Source organism: Phasianus colchicus, chromosome 1, assembly GCF_987193195.1.
Source record: "Phasianus colchicus chromosome 1, bPhaCol1.hap1.1, whole genome shotgun sequence".
Lineage (NCBI taxonomy): Eukaryota > Metazoa > Chordata > Aves > Galliformes > Phasianidae > Phasianus > Phasianus colchicus.
This window is the reverse complement of record NC_143436.1, coordinates 80,239,287-80,262,411: the sequence shown is the minus strand read 5'-3', so window position 1 is coordinate 80,262,411 and position 23,125 is coordinate 80,239,287. Positions and strand designations below refer to the sequence as shown.

The window sequence follows — 23,125 nt, the reverse complement described above, 5'->3', positions numbered from 1 at the left end:
CACCCCTTGGTCTCTAGCCCACTGATATGTTGCATCTCTTCCTTCTTGATCCGAGGTTTCATGAGCCCACCGAACTAGAAATAATTCACCCTTGTGTTGCCATTCCAAATCTACTTGAGCCCCTTCAATTTTGGCAGCTTGATCTACCTGTTGGTTATTCTGTTCTTCTTCAGTAGCCCGACTCTTGGGCACATGAGCATCTATATATGATGCACCTTTACAACCCTATTCTCTATTCAGGTAGCAAAGTCTTTCCACATTTCAGCAGCTTAAATAGGCTTACCCCTTCTTTGCCAGTTGTTTCGTTCTCATTGCTGTTACCATCCCCACACAGCATTTGCCACCATCCATGAGTCAGTATAAAAATAAAGCATTGGCCACCTCTCCCATTCAGCAACATCTAAGGCCAGATGGACAGTCTTTACATCTGCAAATTGACCTGATTCTCCTTTTCGTTTGGTGGCCTCTGCAACTTGTCACGTAGGGCTCCACAGAGCATCTTTCCATCTGCCAGGTTTCCCCACAGAATCACATGATCCAAATGTGAACAGGGAATATTTCTTTTCATTTCCTGGTAATTCGTTGTATGGTGGGGCCTCTCTAGAACACATTACCTCTTCTCCTGATGATGTTCCAAACTTTTACCTTCAGGCCAATTCATGATCACTTCTAAGATTCTTGGATGACTGAGATTCCCCATTCAAGCTTGTTGTGTAATCAACGCAATCCACTTACTCCAAGTGGCAACAGTAGCATGATGGGTGGACGGAACCTTTCCTTTAAACATCCAGTTTAGCACTGGCAGTCAGGGTGCTGAAGAGAGTTGTGTTTCAGTACTAATTACTTCGGAAGCAGCTTGAACCTCCTCATATGTGGCTAATATCTCCCTTCCAGTTGTAGTATAGCTGTCTTTGGAGCCCCATTAAACTCAACTCCAGAATCCAAGTTGTTGGCCTCAGGTCTGTCCTAAGGCTCTTTACCTCCAAGTGGGGTCTCTTTCTGCAGCAGCAGTGTAGAAGTTTTTTGTATCATATACCATTTTACTGGCTCCAGGGCCATGGCACAGGCTGTGTCCTGTTTAATTTGCTCAGCAGCCTACTACTACTCAGGGGCCCACGTAAAATTATTATTCTTCTACATCACCTGATGAAGGTTGCTTACAATGAGGCTATAGTTTGGAACATGCATTCTTCAAAAACCCACTATACACAGAAAGGATTGTGTTTCTTTCTTACTAGTGAGCAGAGAAATAGCAGTAATTTTGTTGATTACACCTGTTGGCATGTGACAACATCCATCTTAGCAATTTATATATAGGAATTGAATTTCCTGTGCAGGTCCCTTCATTTCATTTTGATTAAAAGGATTCATAAAAGGATTTGGATTATACTCTCTACTTTCTGTTGTATTGCCCTACGTAGTAATGTCATCAGTGTACTGTAGGTGCTTGGGAACACTGTCCTGTTCCAGTGCAGTTTAGATCAACTGATGGCAAATTGCTGGGCTATGTTTCCACCCCTAGAGGAAACAGTTCCAGGTATACTGAATGCCCCTCCAAGTGAAAGCACAGTGGCCTACATTCTGTGGCCAAAGGATTGGAGAAGAATGCATTAGCAATGTCAGTTGTAGCATACCACTTGGCTGCTTTTGACTCCAATTCATACTGGAGTTCTAGCATGTCTGACACAGCAGCACTCAGTGGAGGTGTGACTTCATTTAGGCCGTAGCAGTCTACCATCAGCCTCCATTCTCCACTGGCTTTACGCACTGGCTATATTGGGCTCTCAAAAGGTAAATCAGTTTTGCTGATTAATCTCTGACTCTCTAGCTGATGAAACAACTTATGAACGGGGAACAAGGAATCCCTGTTGGTGCAGTACTGTTGTCTGTGCACCATTTTTGTAGCAATCAGTACCTGTTGCTCCTCCACCTGTAGCAACCCCACAAGAGACAGATTTTCTGACAGGCTAGGCAAAACAGACAGCTGCTTAACATGGTCTGTGTCTACATCAGCTATTCCAAAGGCCCAACGATATCCCTTGGGATCCTTAAAATAGCCTCTTCTGAAGCAAATGACACCAAGTATACATGGTGCCCCTGGGCCAGTCGCAATAGGATCTTTTGCCAATCTTTACTAGTGAGGCTTATTTCGGCCTCCAACACAGTCAACTCTTGGGAACCCCCAGTCACCCCAGAAATATAAATTGATCCTGCCCCTTCATGACTCGAGGGCATTAGAGTGCACTGTGCACAAGTGTCACCAGAGCCTCATGTTTCTGTGGTTCTGATGTAACAGGCCATTGAATCCATTCAGTCCAATGCACTCTATTATCCCTTTCTTCTCCCTGACTTGAGGCAGAGCCCCTCTAATTATCACCTCTATCATTCTTCTCTTGTGATTCATGTCAGGACCCTTACAGCTTTTGCTGTGTCCCACAGCAACTGGAACAATCACCTTCGTAAAGGAATTCACCTTAGTAGTTGATCTGTTTTGTAATTCTTTTTCTTTTGTAGAGTAGGAGTGGATTTTTTATGCCACTTCTTCATATCTTGTCCACGCTCACGTAAGTACCTCCACAAAGCAATACACAACAAAGTCTTACTATTGTCACTTGCTCAAACTGGAAGATATCTGCTTTTAATAGCTGAGATATCGGATGATTCAGTCAGGGAGCAAATTAGTTTGATCAGTCCCTTCAGTAGACCGTTTTGATAATTCTGATTCTCATCAGGTGTCTCTGATACTACTGCAGGTTCATCGGGTTCATCATGATTAAGCAAGGTAGACAGTTTCTCCGTCATATCTTTATGTTTACTCTCCATTTTATTCAGTCTTACAGTTACTTTTGAAATGATTGAAATATAAGTTTGTGGAGGGGCTAAATGTCGTTTAGTGTTATGAAGTCTATTAATCAGTTCAAATGAAATGGGTCGTCTTCGCCCTCTCTCATACATTCCTGATGTACCAGCATACTTATCTGGTACAGTTCTTGTGAATTTTTGCCACATACTTGGTGCGCACGTGACTCTCTCAGGATCATGATCTTGGTGTGGATTGTCAGGAATGAACATGGGGTCATGTAACACTTCCACCACAGCTAATTCTCTCAAATAATAGATGTCTTTTTCCACAGTAGTCCATTTCTTTATCTCAGGCATCAGATCTTCTTTGGAAGGGTGTTTTTCCTTCAGGGCTAATAGCATTCACTTCCAGAGGGTGAATGTCCCATTCTGACATCTACTAATTCCTCTGTCAGTAGCTGAGTCCTTAGCAATACTTCCCAGTTGGCAAGCTTCTCTACCTTCTAGCAACACACTATTGGCCCCAGTGTCCCAGCATCACAGTAATCAGGTGGGTTCATTCAGGTGCCATACAAAATCTTTTCCTGAACCTTGAATTTCAGTCATTTTCAGAGGTTGGGTACTAACAGTGGTCCCAGTGTCTTCCTCACCTTCTTCTTTTTAGTTTTTGCTGTTGCCTTAGTTGGTGTTGGTGACAGTGGTCTTGCTGAGGGCCCCACCCCTGGATCTTCTTCCTCTTCTTTCTCCTTTTCTTCTTTCCGCTCTAAATGAGGTGACATCTATTTCAATTTCTGTCCTCTTACAGGGGCAACTGACATTGATACTGGTGCCTCCTGTGATTGATCAGACTGCACAGTTTTTATGCTTTTTCTCTCTAGCTCAACTCAAAAGCTGTCTCATTCATATTGGAGTCTGTCTCATCAGAATTGGAGGTAGTCTCATTTAGATCGGAGGCTGTCTTGCTCAGTTCTGATACTGTCTTATCCAGATTAGAGGGTGTCTTGTTCAGATTGGAAGATGTAGACGAGTTTCAGAAATGATCTTCTTTGTATTGAAGGGTGTCTCGTTCAGACTGGAAACAGTCTTGTTTGGCTTGGTAACATTTTTCGGCTTAGAAACTTTCTTTCGGCTTGGAGATTCTCTCTCTTAGTTTGAAATTTCTCTCCCTCAGCTTGCAGATTTTTCCTTTCAGCTCGGAGACTTTCTTTCTCAGTTTGGAAACTCTCTTGCTCAGTTTGGAGATTCTCTTTCTCAACTACGAGACTCCTTTCTTGACCCAGAGATTCTCTTTCTCAGTTCAGACTTTCTCCTGCAAACTCTCCCTTTTGGCTCAGAGACACGTTTGGATTTTGTGCTGAGGGACATGGTTTAGTGAGTACTATTGGTGATAGGTGGATGGTTGGACTGGATGATCTTGAAGGTCTTTTCCAACCTTGGTGATTCTGTGATTCTAACATCTCTGGGATAGTGTTGAATGAGGCTTGGTAGGCATAAGACAGGCCCCAAATAATTTGCATTTCCTCAGATTTATTGAGCCACTTAAATACCTGCTTAGATTCTTAGGATCTTGAAGGTGTTTAGGAGTAAATTTCCATGACACCGGGGATGCCCATCTCTCTAAAGTCTCTCTCAAGTCCTTCCACGCTCCCTGCCACTCAGTATCCTCTGGCTTTGGGGAAGGCTTCCTCAGAATATTGTAAATAAAGATACTGAGTGAGATGACAAGGAATACATTCAGGGAGATTGATAACATGATCACTGAATGAGCATTCAAAAAAATTCAAAATATAAGGGATTCAAGGGACAGACTGGAAGCCTGTTTAAAAATCACGTGTTCTGTAAAATAAGAAACTCCATCTGGGACATAACTTTCAATGCTCAAAACATACCACAATGTATGCAGGCACCAGATAAGTGTTTCCACTGGTGCTTCTAACTTTTTATATATGTATACAGCTCCATAGAGCAGAGTGGAGGACTTGATAAGGTCTAGTACATTCTAAGTATTAAGAGGATGAACATGATGGAATGTAATCTCTTGAAGAACAGTTTTACAAGAGAAAGAAAGTACATTTTGTCTCTTTATAAAAACAAGTTGGCGCAGTGCCAAAAACAAACAAACAAAAAAATTGGTGCAGTTGGCAGTCCACCTAGAAATCAAGGACTGTAAACAAGATAAGCTTTCTAACAAAGCTCTCCGAGAGTTAGAGAGTTTTACATTAAAAGTTTGTTTTTCAAGCCAGTGCACCAAAAATGTCACAGTTAGGCCCAGTTCAGCATAGTTCCATGACCAAAGTGGCAAAGGGACCCATGGACCCACACCCCAGGAAAGGGGAAGGGAAAAGACAGTGAGATGGGCCCAGATGAGGAAAACAGCAATAACAAGCTAAGGAAAAACTAATTTACTAAATATGATAGCAGAATGAAAGATAATACAATATAGTACAGTGTAACTGGAATTGATGCTCATAAATCAAATAAAATGAGAGAGAGTGTCCGAAACTTCCTCTAATGTTGTAGGCAATACTGCCAGGGAGCACACCAAGCAAAAGCGGGCAGAGAAAGAGAAACAGTCTCATGACTCCCAGTCAGTTTCATCTTTCCCTCTGAATGGAAAATGGAAATGGAATAATGAAGTCTTCTGGGAGCTGTAGCTCATTCTTCTCTTCTGAGACCAGGTACCTGAAACTCTTGATAATCCATGGAACTGCAGCACTAACTCAAACTCACAGTATGCTACATGATGTTATAATGTAGAAGACTGATCCAAAATCATAAAACACAGCTCCAGTGAAGAAAACTGACTTTATCCCAGCCAAAACAAGGACATCACAAGGGATCAAAGCTTGCTTTGTACTTCAGCAATTGTTTACGGCAGCTAGATTCAGCTGCTTTAAGACACTGTTATTTTATTTGTATTTTCTCCACCTATAAAAAGGGAAGAACTTGCTTGGCTCATAGCTCATAGAACACATGCAGGGTTTACACAACCAATTAGCTGCTTTTGCAGCAATCATTTAGGAGTTCTTCAGCTGAGCACCAAAGTCAACAAGGTCTTTTCTGTAAAAGGAAGACAAGGGCATGTATGTAATTCACTTAAAAATGCCCTCAGTTCTGGCAGATTCTTGAAGATAAAATACCAACAGTTAAATTTATCTGATAAATTTTCAAAACGATTTTGTCATATTCTGGAACACTGAATTGATGGCTGAATATTCCCATTGCTACAGCAGTAAAAGTATTTTTTATCAGATTATTTAGGATAAAAATATAAGAACATTTTTTTTCTAGATGTGACTAGCACTTATCAAAAGCTTCACGGCTTACACAAAAATACAGCATTTTAAGTTTCTGTGTTATTAATTGGTTGATGCTTAATTGAATCATCTGTATCAAGCCTTCAATTTCTGCAAAAAGACTGACATTTAGAGTGTGAGTAGGACTTATGCCAATGAATTTGAGCCATGAACTCAACTGAATTCTTCTAGACTTACTTCTTGTACCATTTAGGGGATTCCTGCAGTGAGCAAGAAGGGGATATACCTCAAAGTGTCCAGAAGAGACAGAAAAGATTTTTGGTCAAAGGTATATCAAGCACTATGACAAATTTCTTCGTTATACAGGCAGAAATTCCAACTACTCATGATTAAGAGCATTCTGGAAAACAAAGAAGTCTTTTGGTTTCTAGGAATGCTTTACTCTCTAGAATTGGTAATGTTGCATCTGCATACACTACATGTTTTGGGAAAAGACAGATACACAATATTCTTCCTTCTTTCAGGGTTATGGTTTGTCCTTCTGGACAACTTACAAGGTTGTTCTGTTTTATGACATAGAGTGTTTTCCCATACATTCCTATGCATACAAATTTAAAGGCTTTTAAATATAAACAAATAAGAATCCCATGAACTTCCTTCACATTGTTCTCTTACGATCTCTTGTTGCTGAAACTTTTGTTTCTGAAGTTTAACAAAAACTTTTATAGATGGAGATAATACAGAACTGGGAGCATTCCATACAACATTTATCCATTTAATAATTAAGGTGCCTACTGATTCATCTCTGATTCAGCAGAGATAATTCACCCTCTTCTTTTTGAGTCATAAGCTAGATACCCAATGTGATTAAATGAAGAAAATAATAACAATAAGGAGTGCTTTTAAAATGGATTCCAATTTAGGATTTCTTAACATAGTTTGCCACACGGGGATGTTCTTAATCACTGTCACTGGTACAGAAAGCTATTATTTGCTAAAGTTACTCTAGAGCTACATGCTATTTATATCTTTGAGTATGGGAAAAAAGAAAGAACCCTTTACTGAAACATGTTGCATGTGATCTGTTAATATGAAATTCTTTCAATCCATCTTCAAGCTCCCACCTCAGAATAAACTGCTAAAGCATCAAATATATAAAATATATTATTAAAAAGCTGCTATATTTCATGTATTGCCCACAGTATGATACTATTTCTTGCCCTGAGAATAATATGAAAGAGCCTGAGCCTTCAAACTCATTATTCTTCTCCTTTTAGAATTACCACAGTTCTCAAAACTTCTCATGCCTACAGTACCTCTCTCTTCTTGGTTGAGACAATGAGTTCAAGGAAGGACTGATCTTCAGCCCAGGAGTCAATTTCTGTGAGATCATAGAGCACAGTGGTCAAGGGGCCAAAGGACCAGAGATTATGCTTTCGCCTCTGCATGAGGTATTGAAACATCTAAGGAGAAAAGAAGGGAATCAAGGATTATAGAAGCCTTCCAGTAAATATTTGTTCTCATTGCAAATACACTGACATCGTTAAAATTCTTACAAAATATTTTCCTTTAACTTAGATGTGGTTCTCACATCTCTCTCTTCCAACACCTTAAGAATGAGAAGAACTTTTTTTCCTGATCCATATGATTATCAGTTTGTGCTTGAAGTAAAGTATAGAGCTGGGTTGCTGAGAGAAGAACCCAACCTACGTGCCCACCAGCAGCCACAACAGCAGCCCCAGAGCCCTTATTTCATCTTTATAAATGTGAAATTGATTGTTGAAAAGTGGACTGTTGTTTTTATTTTGTTTGTTTGTTTGTTTTGAGGCATTGTTTCACCCAAAGGCTGCCAAGATAGGAAACCTGGCATAATAAGGATCCAGTTTTCTTATCCTGTGTGTCAGAAATGCAGACACTGACTCAAGAGGCCTCGTTTCAGATGTTGATGTATTTGAGCTTGAAGAGAAACACTCACCAATGTTCAAAGTTTTTATGCTTAAGCTTGTGTGAAAGGAAATACTGAGTTTTTACATGGTGCTTGCTAAAATATTAATGAGTGTTGCCTGCATTACAGCTGTGCAGCACAGATATTATCCCAGACATACCAAAAGTAAGCACAGCAGTGTCTGACAGGCCTAAGAGTCCCATTCTGCTTTTGCAGCCACACATTAAGATTCCACTGAAATAAGAGGGACTGCTTGAAGTTATGTCAGATCTGAAACTGAGGAGAAAATGTTGTGTTTGTATGCTTTGGAAGCAAATATGTAAGTCACCCTTAACACTAGTCACACTGTTGAACTTGTTTGAAGCAGTCATGTCTCCATACAAAAGATTTTACGTGGATATGTTGATTAGGGAAAAAATCCTTTTATACTTCTCTACAGATTACCAGGAAATAGGTATGAAAAAGGAAATCATTTTATCCTTTATGAATCTACAGAAGAACACTAACCATCTATGTCTTTTTATTAAAGCAAATGATGAGAATTTAAATTGAGATCTTGCATAAAAATAAATGTCTGCAGATATCTGGAGAACTTCCCCATGTATCATGTTTATGGAAATGAAATAGATAATAAAAACAACTTCAGTCAGACTTTTAAAAAAGGCCTTGGGTGGATCTTTCTGCTAGTAACTGGTTAACTGAAAAGCTTCAAAAATTGGATCAAAAGATCTATTCTTTAAGCATGAGTTTTTCTCACTAAGATAAGGAAATTTCTTATACAGGCTTTTGGGTCTTATATGAGACTTCAACCCACTAAGAGTGTGTACAAACTCCCTTGTTCAGGGTCAAAAATAAACTTACCACAGTGTTGCCCTCAACTCCAGCCAGTTTGAATGGAGTAAGCCCCTCATTGTTAGGAATTAATTCAAGTGATCTTGGTCCCTCTTTGCTCTGGTCATAGGAAAGTATGAGGCTGTACATGTGGCAGGCAAATGTCTTATTAGGCTGGAGAACTAAGATGTGAAGGATGGTGTTACCTGTTAAATAATCAGAATGGGTAAATACATAGGTTACTCTGAAAATAATGCCTCCTACTTATTTCCGTGAAAACTACCACAGGTGCAAAGAGTACAATAACTCTAATAGAGCAAATTATCAGCTACAGAATGTCATTCTTCAACATAGTCACCATCATTAGCTGTGCATTTTCACTAGCAGTGAACTGGCCTATATGCCATGCTCATAAAAATCTGCATCAGCAGAGGTAACCCACTATTGCTGCTGCCACACCTATAAAACACCACCCACAACCACCCACAGTGCTCACATCCACTGTTCAGTCTCCACTGTTTGGTTTAACAAGCATAAGAGAAAGTCAATGGATGCAATTTTTTTCTTCATGGAGGAATTCAATGGCACACCTTTCCTTCATGTGAACTCCCATGTCAGAAATTTTTTGTCAGACTGCTCCTCTGCTGCCATCTGTCACATGGCAACAAAATATAATGGAATATTGGTAGGAAGGTTCAACTTTTTCTGCCATACCACCAACATCCGCTCCTGATTTCATGGCTCAACATCATGAAGTAAGAGGCATTTCTTTTGGAGCGGTCCTTACATATTGAATAACAACTCTGTGGAAAGACTGGCAATTGCCTGATGCCATTTATAATGGCTTTCATTTTCCTCATATACTCCATCTCAACTGTGTTTTTAGTGAGAGAAAAATACTTAAGTACATAGATCATGGAATCACACAATAGCTTGGTTTGGAAGGGACTTCAATAATCATAGAGTTCCGACCCCCTGCCATGGACAGGGTTGCTACCCACCAGATCAGGTTACCCAGGACCTCATCTAACCTGGACTTGAACATCTCTCTGGGCAGCTTGTATCAGTCCCTCACCACCCTCTCAGTGAAAAACTTTTCACTAACTAACATCTAACCTAAATCTCCCCTGCTTTAGTTCACAACCATTCACCTTATCTTATCACTAACTACTGCTGTAAAAAGTTTATTTCCTTCCTGTTTATAATATCCCTTTAAATACAGGAAGACTGCAACAGTGTCTCCCCAGACCATTCTTTTCTCCACACTGAAAACATTGATGGAGTCTGGTTTAAAATGTTCAATGTATGCAATTCGCTAGGCACGTACCCAGGTAATCCTGAGCTCTAATGTCAGCTCCATTTTCAATGAGCAACTGTACAATCTCCTCATTTCCCACACAGGCAGCAAATGACAAAACATGTTCTCCTGCAAAGAAGGGGATGGAGGAAACAATATTAAGTCCCTAGCCATGTGAGTGAGGCTGAAGTATGGTGAGGGGAAACGATCCATGTCACAAAGCTATAAAAGGAACCTGTAAAAGTAACCTATGAGATTTCTGGCCCACTACTCACTGTACTCAGAAAGGACATAAAGACTGTAGAAATTAACATTATATTTTTTATGCAATATATAATGTTTGTGTACATGCAAATATATAAAATGTATTCAGTTAATATATTTTTATTAATGTGGTATTTACACACTTAGATGAAGCTTTACTGTGAGACAGAAATGTGTGAATGATGACACTTGAAGACAGAAGCCTTTAGTTATGCAGTTTAGATGGGAACTGAAACATGCCTCCCTCATCGCTCTTTTGGTTGCTTCTCATAGCAATAAGGAGAGAAGAAAAGAGAAGGATGTACCAAAATAGAGAAGGTTCTGGGAGCTGCGCCTGAAGAAGTGCCCAGTGGCCTGTGCTGTGCAGATATTGGCCCCTCTCTTGAGCAAAGCCTTCACCAAAGTGATATTCTGGTTCACTGCTGCAATGTGGAGAGCTGTCTGCCCTGTAAAACACAGATATAAAACCTTGTCCTCTAAGAAGATAACTTCAGGCTAATCATCAGCCTGCAGTTCACACTTAACACGTTAAATACCAGTTTTGGGAAATTGTATCCATAGGACTAATACGATTTAGCTTTCAGGTTATTGCTGTGGACTAGAGACTAGTGGTCTTGTTCTACTTAAATCTTTTCATGAATTCATGAAAAAAGATTTACAATCTGCTAACTAAATCGGCAGGATGCACTTTCTGCATGTTGGGGTTTTTGTTCATTTGGAGAGATGGGTTATTTTGCAGGTAGGAATCAGTCTGAAAGGACTTCATGGGACATGAAGAGTGCATCAAAACCAAGTTCCCAAGCTTCCAAACTTCCTCTAATCCCTCTAGAACTAGATATTAGAAGTTTTAAATCCCCTTAATTACTATTTTAGTGGTTTCAATACTCTCTCAGATAGCTCTGTGCAGTGAATCAGAATTACATAAGAAACTAACTTTTTAAAAAATTGCTCTGATTCAAAACTCAGTAACAGCAATTAGGATTGTTTTTAATCCCTATTATTTGCCAGCAAAAGAACCAGTTTTTTGTCTTTTCAAAGAAGATCAGGCAGGAAACTCTTTTGTCACACAATTTGGTTTGTCCATGGCAGAAAGCAAAGCTGTACACATCGTTGCCATCCCACTGTAGTGAACAGACTCACCTGTAGTTAGGGGTTTGTGAGTTATGCATTTGCATACTTGCACAAGCTATTTTTAATATAAAGCTACCTTCTACAAAGGGTCAGGAGCTATTTGTATATTGCTTTTGCAGTGTGGCAAAATTTAGTAATTTAGTAACATATTGAACCAGGAACAGTATATTCCAGTTTCCTGAGTAGAAACAATTACAACCTCCTCTCTCCCCTCCCAGAGAAACCTCTCCATCCTCATTCTTTGAGATGATACCTTCATAGAGTTCTGATGTCATCCTCTCATTGACAAGCTCTGGAGCTGCTTCCATCAGAGCCAGTGCAGCCTCCACATTATCATACAAGGCAGCTACATGAAGGGCAGTTTCCCCTACTGCACCTAGAAACAGTAAAGTAAGCATGTGAGTCATCTAGACATCCAGCAATATGGAATAAAAGCAGGCATAGATTTACTGGGGTGGAGGATTATGGGTATGCTCAATCTTCCTTTGAGTATTGCCAGGTGCCACATCATCATACAATGTGGTGACAGTCACATAACTGCACTGTCTCTATCTTTCACTCTGTCAAGACCCAAAAGCTGAACAGAAACTTCAGGTGTTTGTGAGTGCCACGGACTGAAATGAGTACACAGCCCTTCCACTGCCCACCTACCTGTGTAAATCACATCTTTCGGTCCCTCTGTAAAAATAGCCTGTTCAAGTTGTAAAACCTCAATCATTACCAACTGTTTAGGACTTGAGTTAGAGAACTCATTTTGTTGCAGCAAAGCTGCTGATGTAGATTTAAGTCATTTGATTCTGCCAGTGAGAAAGTTGCTGTAAACTAGCTTACATACTGCCATACTCATTGTTTCAGGTTCTTCCTTCCCCCCGAAAACAGTTCAGAGAAAATAATGAGTTACCTCTCTGATAAATATCACATGTTCCATCAGTGAGAAGTTTCATAATGACTGGGATGTTGTTCTCCTTGGCAGCCTGAAGGAGCGGGGACTCACAGATCCTGCAGTAAAGTAAAAGTGGCTTCTAAGAAAGGCAAACAAATATATGGCACCTTTTTCCAGAATATTTATAGAGACAACATGAATGATCATTTTTTTCCTTAAAGACCAGTGATGCACATTTATCAGCTGAGGTGTTTTTGAAGGAATGGAAGGGAAGGGAAGGGAAGGGAAGGGAAGGGAAGGGAAGGGAAGGGAAGGGAAGGGAAGGGAAGGGAAAAGGGTTTATACACATGTGTGTGGTTTATATATATGGTCCATATTTTGAGGCTCAGAAGACAGAAAATGATGAGTTAATGAGTCATACGATATTCTTCCTGCAGTAAACTAGTTATCTCAGGAGCCAGGGGAAAAAAAAAAAAAAGAAAGAAAGAAAAAAAAGTGTTTTTTTTTTTATATAGCACAATTAAAAACATATTTAAAAAAAAAATGCTGCATTCAAATGGATGGAAAAGAAAAGATACAAACAAGAATTCACTGTTATGTCTTAACAAGGCTTCGTATGGTAAAAGAATGGGATGTGAAACACAATAGCTTCTCATAGAAAGTTGTAAGGAAAACTGAATAGCTTAGCTATGCTATTTTTTCCTTCAATGCTGAGAAAACTGAGGAAACGAATGAGACCTGAAATATATTCCAGTTCTAGAAAAGAGCATGCCATTAGACATGTTTCAGACCAAATAATTCACTTATAGTTGGAGAATACCCATGGCTCTTCCACTGGACTCTAGCTTATTTTAGTAGACCCTTTGGATTCGATTAAGAATTTACAAGCATAGTCATCACACAGCAAGGCCTGCTGACACAAAGAGCAGTTTGAGAGAGGTGATCCTTCTTCTCCATTCAGCACTGCTGAGGCAATATCTGGAGTCCTGTGCCCAGTTTTGGTCTACTCATTAAGGAAAACATACTGGAGCGAGTTCAGAAAAGGATAATGAAGATGATTAAGGGACTGAAGCATCTTTCATATGAGGAAAGACTCAGAGAGCTGGAATTTTTTAGAGCAGAGGAGGCTCAAGAGAAATACCAAAATATTCAAATATCTCAATGCAGAATACAAAGAGGATGGAGCCAGGCTGTTTTCAGTGGTATCAGTGACAGGACAAGAGACAATGGGCACAAACTGAAACATCAAAGGCTTTGTTTGTACATCAGGAAGTACTTCTTTACAGCGAGGGAAACAGAGTGCTGGCATAGATGGTCAACAGAGGTTGTGAAATCTTCATCCTTGGCAATAATTAAAAGTTATCTGGACATGGTCCTGAGCAACCTGCTGTAACTGACCCTGCTTGAGCAAGGGCACTGGAACCAGGTGACCTCCAGAGGTCCCTTCCAACCTCAAATCTTCTTTGAGTCTATGCTATCCTAGACAGTAGTTCTGATCATAGGATAATTGACTCTTGTAATTTAGTGTGGTCCTTGTAATATTGAAGACTTCTTCAGCTTCTGTCTGACATGATAGTTTTTGTAAGCTACTTATCTTCAATTTCTGGTGTAAAAATGGCAAAACATTAATCGTTCAAATTGAAAACCACATCTGCAGGGGCTGCTCCAAAAGTAATGCCACCTATGATTCTATGATTCTATTTTATCATGGTGGCCCATGAAATCAGAGGCAGATATTGGTGGCATGGCAGAAAAGGTTGAACATTCCTACCAATATTCCATTACATTTTGTTGCTGTGCGACAGATGGCAGCAGAGGAGCAGTCTGACAAAAAGGTGTCTGACATGGAAGTGCAAAGGTGTGCCACTGAATTCCTCCATGAAGAAAAAATTGTACCCACTGACATTCATTGATGCTTACTAAACCGAACAGTGGAGATCAAACAGTGGATGTGAGCACAGTGAGGTGCACAGGAGTGTTTTGTAGCTGAGAAATTGCTTTATCAAGTAATGTTATTGTGCTCTTTATATCTGTGGTAGTTTTCACAGAAATAAATATGAAGCATTGTTTTGATCCATGTATATTTCTTGCTTTAAATTGCTCTTTTAAACGCAATACTATAAAATCTTGAGGAAAAAAAAAAGAAAAAGAAAAACACTTTTTACATGCAGTTATGCCTGAATTTAATGCAGCTGAAATGTGTGAGCTCTGCATAGTTTTACACCAGAAGGATAATGATACATTTGGGAAAACTTTAATGGAAAAAGCAAAACAAGCATGCACACAGACTACATAGAATAAAAGCATAAATGAATGTTATATTTATCATTCAGTAAAAGGAACATTTCCTATTACCAACACACCCCTTGTCTAAGTCAGTAGGAATTGGTCTAGAAAAACTCTAGAGAACAGAAGAGAAGTAGGAATTAATGATATAAAGAACCAAACTGAACAAATCTGAGGAGCTATTCTGACACATTTTTTGAATCCTTCAAACTCTTTGCCTTGCTGCTCCGAGAAATATTTCTTTTCATCTGACAGTAGCATCAGTTGTTAATTACATGACTTGAGGTGAATATTGCATCCAGGATCAGACAAGGATAAAATAAAGAGGTACCCTGAGCAAATGTTCTGACGTTCATCATCAGTAAAGCAAGCTTGCCACCTCTACCAGCATTTTGTCTGAAGAAGACTAGTTTTCCTAGAGAATGTAACTTTCTGAGACAGAAAGTGGGAAGGAGGCAGGATTTCAATAGTATAAACAATGCTGCAATTAATTTGTTGATGCTTTACTGGGTAGGCTTTTATCCCTTCAGTGACCTCAGAGAGGAGGAAGGATTGGGCAAGAGACAATGTACGAGAACACAAACACAACACCATTCTCAAAAAACTCTCCAAAGTTCATGTAAACAACTAATTAAATTAGAAGCCTGCTAATTAAACACCTAACAAATACTGTACTCAGCTTGCAGAAACTGAGGGCAAAATTGTCAAACAAATGTAATCACTGTAGAGATTACTTGTCTCAGAGAGTTGGAGATTTCAAGCCAAATAGCAAGCTGCTGAAGAACCAGGCTTGTTGGCAAATATCACAGCAAACTTCCACTTATGCCCCAAAGACCAATGACTTAGATGTTTATACCATATACTTGTACTCTCATTTAATTTTCTGGCCCCTAATTGGGGAAACTTCTTATTCTCATTTAAGACATACCATTGAGTCAACTCATTTTTAATACATTACCGCAATGTGCTGAGTATATAAACGTTGAGTACTAGACAAATTCACTAATATATAAAAAAGTCACACATATATAGAACCTTCAAAGTTATGCATATCTATTTTCTTTATGCCATTAAGCATAGCACGAATTTTTACATGTTACAACTCTATGTCAAAGCAGCAGCAAAATAAAGTGTTAGCAGTTTCTTAATGGAGATTGCTACAGCACATGCTTAGTTTCCATAAAGTACCATTACACCACCGGGCAGAGAAGGTGTATTTCAGAGAATGATTCAGCAAAGACACATATTCAGATGCCCTGAGAAAATAATTCAGAACACCCAAATTAAGCTGCTGTTCTAAATTATTGTCTTCTTCAATTACAAGATCAACTGACACCAAGCTCCTAATTTACCCATTTACACTAGGTATGTAACACTAAGCAGTGCTGATGTTGCCTTATACTGTTCAGAATAAGCACAGCTACATACCTAAACAGTAAGCACTTCTGATAGGCACTGGAACAGGTTGTCCAGAGAAGTTGTGTGTAGATGCCCCATCCATGAAGGTGATGAAGGTCAGGCAGAATGGAGCTTTGAGCAACCTAATATAGTGGAAGATGTCCAGGCCCATGGAGGTGTGGGACAGGTGAAAGGGCGTGTGACACTAAATGATGTTTAAAGGTCCTTTCCAACCCAAAATGATTTATGATTACTGCAATTCAGTTTTCTCTGTAGATGATTCCATTACATGCTCAGGAAGCTGTAAGTTGTTTTTCAATACAGGTAAGGACCAAATCAGAAACACCCAAGAATCCATTGTGAAACAAATGCAAGGTAGAATGTAGGTCAGATGCTGACTGAGAGAGTCATGTAAAATAGTTTGAAACAAGTTTAAGGATTTCACAAACGCTCACTGCTGGTAACATGTATACTTTTGGATTTAGGGCTTCCTAATCACTTCTTTTGGAGTCCATACTGCTCATTGCATTTAAGAGAATATAAAGAATGCAAGAAGAACTCTATAAATCTTAACTCTGTTACAAAAACAGGAATTACGATCAATAAGGTTCTTCAAGGCACGTTAGGGACAAGCAGATGATCTGAGACATCCAGATGGCTTTACCGAGGGAAGGTCATGCCTTCTATCAATGTGGTGGCCTTCTATGATGAAGTGACAACATTGGTGGACAAAGGGAATGTAACTGATGTCATGTACCTAGATTTGTGCAAGATGTCTGACACGGTTGCCCAACACATCCTTATCTCTAAATTGGAGAGATACATATTTGAAGGATGGACTATTCAATGGATAAGGAATAGGATGGAAGGCCATAAACAGAATTGTGTTGAATGGCAATATGTCCAGGTGGAGGCCAGTGACAAGTGGTGTCCACCAGGGGTCTGTCTATGGACCAGTTCTCTTCAACAATGACATCGACGATGGGCTTGACTGTGCCCTCAACAAGTTTGAAGATGACACCAAGCTGAGTGGTGTGGTTGACACATTAGGAGAAAGTGACACCATCCAGAGGGACCTCAACAAACTCAAAAGGTGGGCCCATGTGAATCTAATAAGATTCACCATAGCAAAGTGCAACGTTTTGCACTTTGGTCAGAGTAACCCCAAATACATATACGACTGGGAGAAGAACTCCTCGAGGGTAGCCCTGCAGAGAAGGACCTGGGGGTCCTGAGGGATGAAAAACTGAACATGAGTCAGCAGTGTGCTCTTGCAGCTCAGAAGGCCAGTGGTATCCTAAGCTCCATCAGAAGAGGGGTGGCCAGCAGGGACAGGGAGTTGTCTGTCCCTCTCTACTCTGCCCTTGTGAGGCCCCATCTGGATGGAGCACTGTGTCCAGGTCCGAGTCCCCCAACACAGGAAGGATGTGGAGCTGTTGGAGAGACTCCAGAGGCAGGCCACTAAGATGATCAGAGGTCTGAAGCACCTCTCCTACAAAAACAGGCTTAGGGAGCTGGGCTTGTTCAGCCTGGAGAAGAGAAGGCTGCAAGGAGACCGCATTGCAGCCTTGCAGTATTTAAAAGGGGATTATGAACAGGAAGAGAATCAACTTTTTACAAGGGCAAATAGTGATAGGACAAGGGGGAATGGTTTTAAGATCAAAGAGGGAAGGTTTGGATTGGATGTCAGGGGGAAGTTCTTCACAGAGAGAGAGACAAGGTGTTGGGACAGGCTGCCCAGAGAGGCTATGGACACTCCATCCCTGGAAGTTTCAAGATTAGGTTGAATGGGGCCCTGGGCAACCTGGTCTAGTACCAGATCTGGAGGTTGGTGGCCATGCCTGTGCCAGGCAGGTTGGAACTTGATGATCCTTGGGGCCCCTTTCAAATCAGGCCATTCTATGATTCTATGATTCAAATTCAACTGAATTATTTATTAAAAAATATATTCTTTTAAACGCAAATTCATCCTGCATCAAAACTTCCCAACTTTTTCAATAAAGTGCCTTCATTGTTGTTGTTTTATTCTAAGTTCTGTTCTTCACACTAATATCTAATTGGTTTTCTCTAACAATTTTTTAATTTTTTATTTTTTCCTTTTTTTTTTTTTTTTTTTTTTTGCAAAACATAAATTTTACATTGACCTCTTCATAAGGAAACTTATACACAAGTACCTTCCAAAATCTATGAGGCTAAGCCACGTCTTGGGCAATGGGGGCAGATGTGTGTTTGTCTGCATGTTGGGAGTTCTGGAAGACTTTTAGACCTGAGATTATTAGGTTTTGCTTTCTGTTACTAGACTGAAAATTTCCACTATGATGAAGTCATAATAGCATAAGACTAAAATGACTAAAAATGCTGCCAGTAATGCCTTTGACTTTATTTTACACATTACAGCAGAGTTTCTAATAGACTATTCTTTCCACCTTGACTGCTCAGGAGAACCATAACTAAGAAGTATTACAAATGGAACTGGGAACTGGCATCTTAATTTCACTGTCATCTTTGGAAGCAAAGGAATTAATATTAACAGGCACTGTGGATTTTAAGATAAGAGTTGTACACTAATTTGTGCACAGAAAATTCAGTAACATTATTTAGACAAAAGAAAAGCAAAACTATGGTAACATTTCTCATTCACTGTCTGCTTGGGAAAGATTTGCCAAAAAGGCAAAGGCTTTCTGTGTCCCTGTACAACTTAAGCAGCCCAGTTCAATAACATTAAACTAAGCTAACTTTTGTTTGTGTTGTTTGTTTCCACTAAAAAATGTAGGCAAAGCATTTCACTAATGTCTGTGAGACTAAAGAGTGACAAAAAGTTAAGGCAAGAAAAGAGGTTATAAGGTTTCCACCGCAGCACAGCTAGAGTGACTTCTGCTAGCCATAAGATTGCTCTCTGCAAGATATGTAAACTGTTCCAAGCCCCTCTAATGCATTATTTCTTAAAATGCAGATATCTACAGTTAATTTATGTGCAAAAGGGCTTCAATATTTGTGTTGAAATGTACCACATAGAATAAACATTTTATTACTATTAGAATAATGAAGTCTCATAGCATCCCAGGAAAGTCAGCTGATACCACTAACTCCTGAGAAGCAGCTGTGAGATAGAAGAGATATACAGGTAACTTATCAACCCAAGTTATAAAGGCAGGCAGTAGCAGAAAGAAAAATAAAGCTTAACATTATGGATCCATGTTGTCAGTTGCTTTAGTTTATTCCTTGATTATTTTTAATGAACAGTGTAATTCACATATGGTGGAGCTTCTAAAATTACATCTTAGGGAGATTCTGTTTCCTTGGGACTTTTAACACTAAAAGCCAGATAAAAACAAACAAAACAATCATGACTACCACCACCAGGAACCCAACAACAACAACAAAACCAACAAAACAATGACACTTATCACTTCTGGAAGATCTATTGGCTGTGATGAGCATCTGATTCTTCTCCACCCTTATCAACCCTGCATTTTCATAAATATTTATTACTTATTAAAACCTGGTTATGAACTGTGCTTTTTTTTTTAAACATTCATATGCTCCAGGCTATGTTTAATTCCAAAGATAACTCTAGAAAGCTCCTATGAGTTGTGACCTCTGTCACCAGAACTTCACACAGAGCTATGAGTTAAGTAAGAAAATTCTTGAACAGGAAGAAACCAGCAGAGTAAGGCTAAGTAAACTCTTAGTCCTCTCTGACATTAGAAGATTGTATCTCATTTCCTGAACTTGGATATCACTTTGGGAAATGTTATGCAGTGCAGGATTGAGCCAAAGAAATACCCCACTGTGGATAAAGCTGAGATCAAATGCCAACAAGATTCAAACAACTAATACACATGATGAATATATGGCAATAACAGTGAATGTGAGAATTACACATTTATCTTCCAGGCCTTATCATCATTGGTTGTGGTGCAGAAAAAAAAACACAACATCATTCTAGCGCAGAGTCATGACACACAAAATCATGAAGGCAGAGCACAGTAGATAAATAGTAACATATTTACCACTGACTTTCAGTATTAAGAAAGGTTGAGGTAGCTGGGATTGACAGGAAAAGCTTGTGAGGCATTCTAATAGTAGCCTATGAAAAAGAGGAAGGGGCCATATGTTGGCCCCTTGGTAATAGTAAATGGTAAAACAAGGAGCTACAACACCAAATGATGAATTCAGAAATTCAGACTGAATATTAGTGGGGGAAAAAAAAAAAAAACATAACACCTTTATCAGCAAAATACTATAACACTGTAACAGATTCCTAAAGAGGTAGTAGAAGCTCCCTCCTGGGAGGCTTTAAAGACTCAAAGAGCCAAAGCAGTATGATTTAGAGTTCACAATAGCTCAGCTTTGAGCTAGTGATTAGAAAGCTCCAGAGTTTTCTCCCACATCTATATGATTTAAAATTGGGAAGATGATGTTACAACTGTAAAAATATTAATGTTTTCAGACTCCTAGCTTGCATGTGTTCAGCTGGAGATAACAGAATCTACTGAGACCTTATTTTTCAGTTACTTATGTTCTTCATGAATGTACACAAATGTAAACAATTCAGAGTTCTATGGACACACAACTGTTGCTCTCATCCTTTCTATTTTAAGTGTATTTAAATTTCACTGCTTTGAAATAAAATAATACAGACTTTTTGTTTTTCAGTGAAGAATTAAGTGATTATTTGGAAGTTCTTTCCCTAAGGACAGATAAAGATATTTGTTCATATTCAGGTACTATCCTACTTATTCCTGTGCATGGCTGGGTGTATTCATACACAGAGACAGATTTGTCCCATGTAGGCACATTTTTCTCCCCAGAGATGCTTGGCGTTTTGTAAGGAAATTTAGAAAAAAAGGAGTGGAGGACCAGAAGCAATTTTTTTACTGGACTAATGCAGATTTTGTGTGTGCAGAAAAGAGGACAATGAAAAACAGATTCAGCTGGATTTCCATGAATAATCCTGCAGCACAGTGTGTGGAAGGAGAAACACAGTGGAATGGTAGCAAAGAGCCTTGATCCAGTATGACACATGAAAGCACAAGCAATCTTCTTGATAACATAAGATCTAGGAGGATTCATTCTCTGAATTATGGATAATTGCACCTGATCCAACGGGGTTGGAAATAGCAGTCAAACTGACGAAGCAAATGATCATCAGATTGTAGAATATTAAGCTCATTCTATCCTATAATAAGGGCAACCTTCAGAGAAATAAAAAAACAGAATCCCTTTAAAAAGCCATCATTTCAAATACAACTGACTGCAGTTTAAATGCCACATACATTTCTAATGAAAGCAAAACAAAACCCAACTCATGCACTAATGAAGCAGGAAAGAAAAAAAAGCATACATTATTAATTTGTGACTGAAGTCCTGCACTGAGACTAATTCAATTGAGATTCAGTAAATACATATGTGAATGCAGATAACACTGGAACTCAAGAAACATTCCACCTTGAAAGTGGCTGCCTGATAGAGAACAGTGCTCTAAAGTTTTTTCAAAGCTTATTTGCTGGCAGAAGAGCCTAAGGGAAGGGAGTGAGAATGAGCTACAAGGAGAGAGCAGCAGAAGCAAGGGTAGACAAGAAAGAGCACTGTACCTTTTCTGCTGGAGTAAGTAGATTTCATCCAGATGTTTATCCCAGGACTTTTTGCCTTGCAGCTTCTGACTTAGTCCATTCCAGATCCGGAAATAGAAGGGTTTGCTATCACCAAATAAAGGTACCCCCATTGGATGTCCCTTTATCTTTCTTTCCTTGTTGTCTGAAAGCCAGTAATCCTCACTATGGGAAAAAGAAAAAAAAAAAAAAAAGAAAAGAAAAAAGAAAAAAAAAATGCCAGGGAAGGCTTATTACAAAGCATACTCCTCTGCCTCCTGATGTGTTACTTACAGAGTACACTGTCCTTCAGCTGCATCAGCTGATGAAAGTACATGTAAAAACACAAAATAAAATCACTTCTCTCTAGGAGACCTCATACCTCAGCCCTCCTCAAGTACTTAGTTTCCAAAATAAGCCCAACCCAAAGGTGTGCCTGATTTAGAAATAGCTCACTAGTAGGGTACCCCTCACAAAGACCCTGTACGGCACTGAGGAAGTCAGTACAGCACTGAATTCTTAGGCTTCTAGCATTTCTTTTCTAAGTCTGGAATTTAGAAGTAATAATCCTCCTTATGTATCTCTCAATTCCTCTGGGGAGCAACATACAACCAATATCGAAACAGACAGCTAAACAAGCCAGGAAAAACACCTTCTTGCCGAGTGAACATGTGGAAACGTGCCCTGTGCTCAGGTAAGGCAGTATGGAGGAGGACACACCTCCCACTCCAACTATCTGCAAATTCCTCTAAAGACACAGTCATTATAGACTCCACCTTCTCTGCGTCAAACAAAGTCATGTCACTTTATGAGCTGGAAGAAGAGTTTCTGTAAATTAGCATATGAAGTTTGGATATTTGATTTTTCTTTTCATTTTCTACAGTCTCTCATTGTTTTTCCACACTTATTAGAGAATGAACAGAGTAATCTCCTCAAAACTATTGGTTTATTTAGAGGTTATTAAAGCTTAGCAAGCCAGTATTTACATCCAAATGTAAGCAAACTCATCACATATCTTGTTTATGGAAACAGAAGTCACCACAAAGAAAAAGAACAATGCTTCAAGGAAAATTTGAGGAATTGCATCCTAAAATGTTAGATTCACTGAAGCATCCAATTTTTGGAGGAGGTGTCAGGTTAAACTGTCATAGTGGGAGAGTGATTTCCTTGCTACACTGAGATATAAAGGCAGCCAGTGTTATGAGCAAAATGTGGTTTTCTTGAACAATATCAGTAATATACTCCTCCTAATATTCTTGATGGTGGGAGCAGCTTCATTCAAAGTTGAGTAAGATATTTAGATATTGAATTTTGTTAGGCATTAAATATACAGTTAAGTGCTGTGATAGACAAATACAATCTCTATTTTCCTGGGCAGCCAGTGCAATTCAAACAACTGCATGCCAGTACCTAAGATGGACTCCCTAAATTGTCACA

General features: G+C 39.3%; 1 protein-coding gene across 2 annotated transcripts in view; it reads right to left on the bottom strand.

Annotated features, from left to right (window-relative positions):
• Window positions 1-22,401, bottom strand: part of LOC116239753 (transient receptor potential cation channel subfamily V member 6-like) — a 31,663-nt gene extending 9,262 nt beyond the window's left edge. The window contains exons 1-9 of one of the 2 annotated variants that reach the window (XM_090134461.1): window positions 22,341-22,399; window positions 21,983-22,010; window positions 21,692-21,874; window positions 12,429-12,526; window positions 11,781-11,903; window positions 10,702-10,842; window positions 10,163-10,261; window positions 8,866-9,041; window positions 7,376-7,522 (exon numbers count right to left, since the gene is read on the bottom strand). In XM_090134461.1, coding sequence (XP_089990587.1) covers window positions 7,376-7,522; window positions 8,866-9,041; window positions 10,163-10,261; window positions 10,702-10,842; window positions 11,781-11,903; window positions 12,429-12,526; window positions 21,692-21,874; window positions 21,983-22,010; window positions 22,341-22,359 — 1,014 coding nt within the window. In that variant the 5' untranslated portion in view covers window positions 22,360-22,399. Of the gene's footprint in view, window positions 1-7,375; window positions 7,523-8,865; window positions 9,042-10,162; window positions 10,262-10,701; window positions 10,843-11,780; window positions 11,904-12,428; window positions 12,527-21,691; window positions 21,875-21,982; window positions 22,011-22,340 lie in introns of both variants that reach the window. The other variant, XM_031609945.2, reaches the window with a different exon arrangement.
• Window positions 22,402-23,125: the final 724 nt, after the last annotated feature.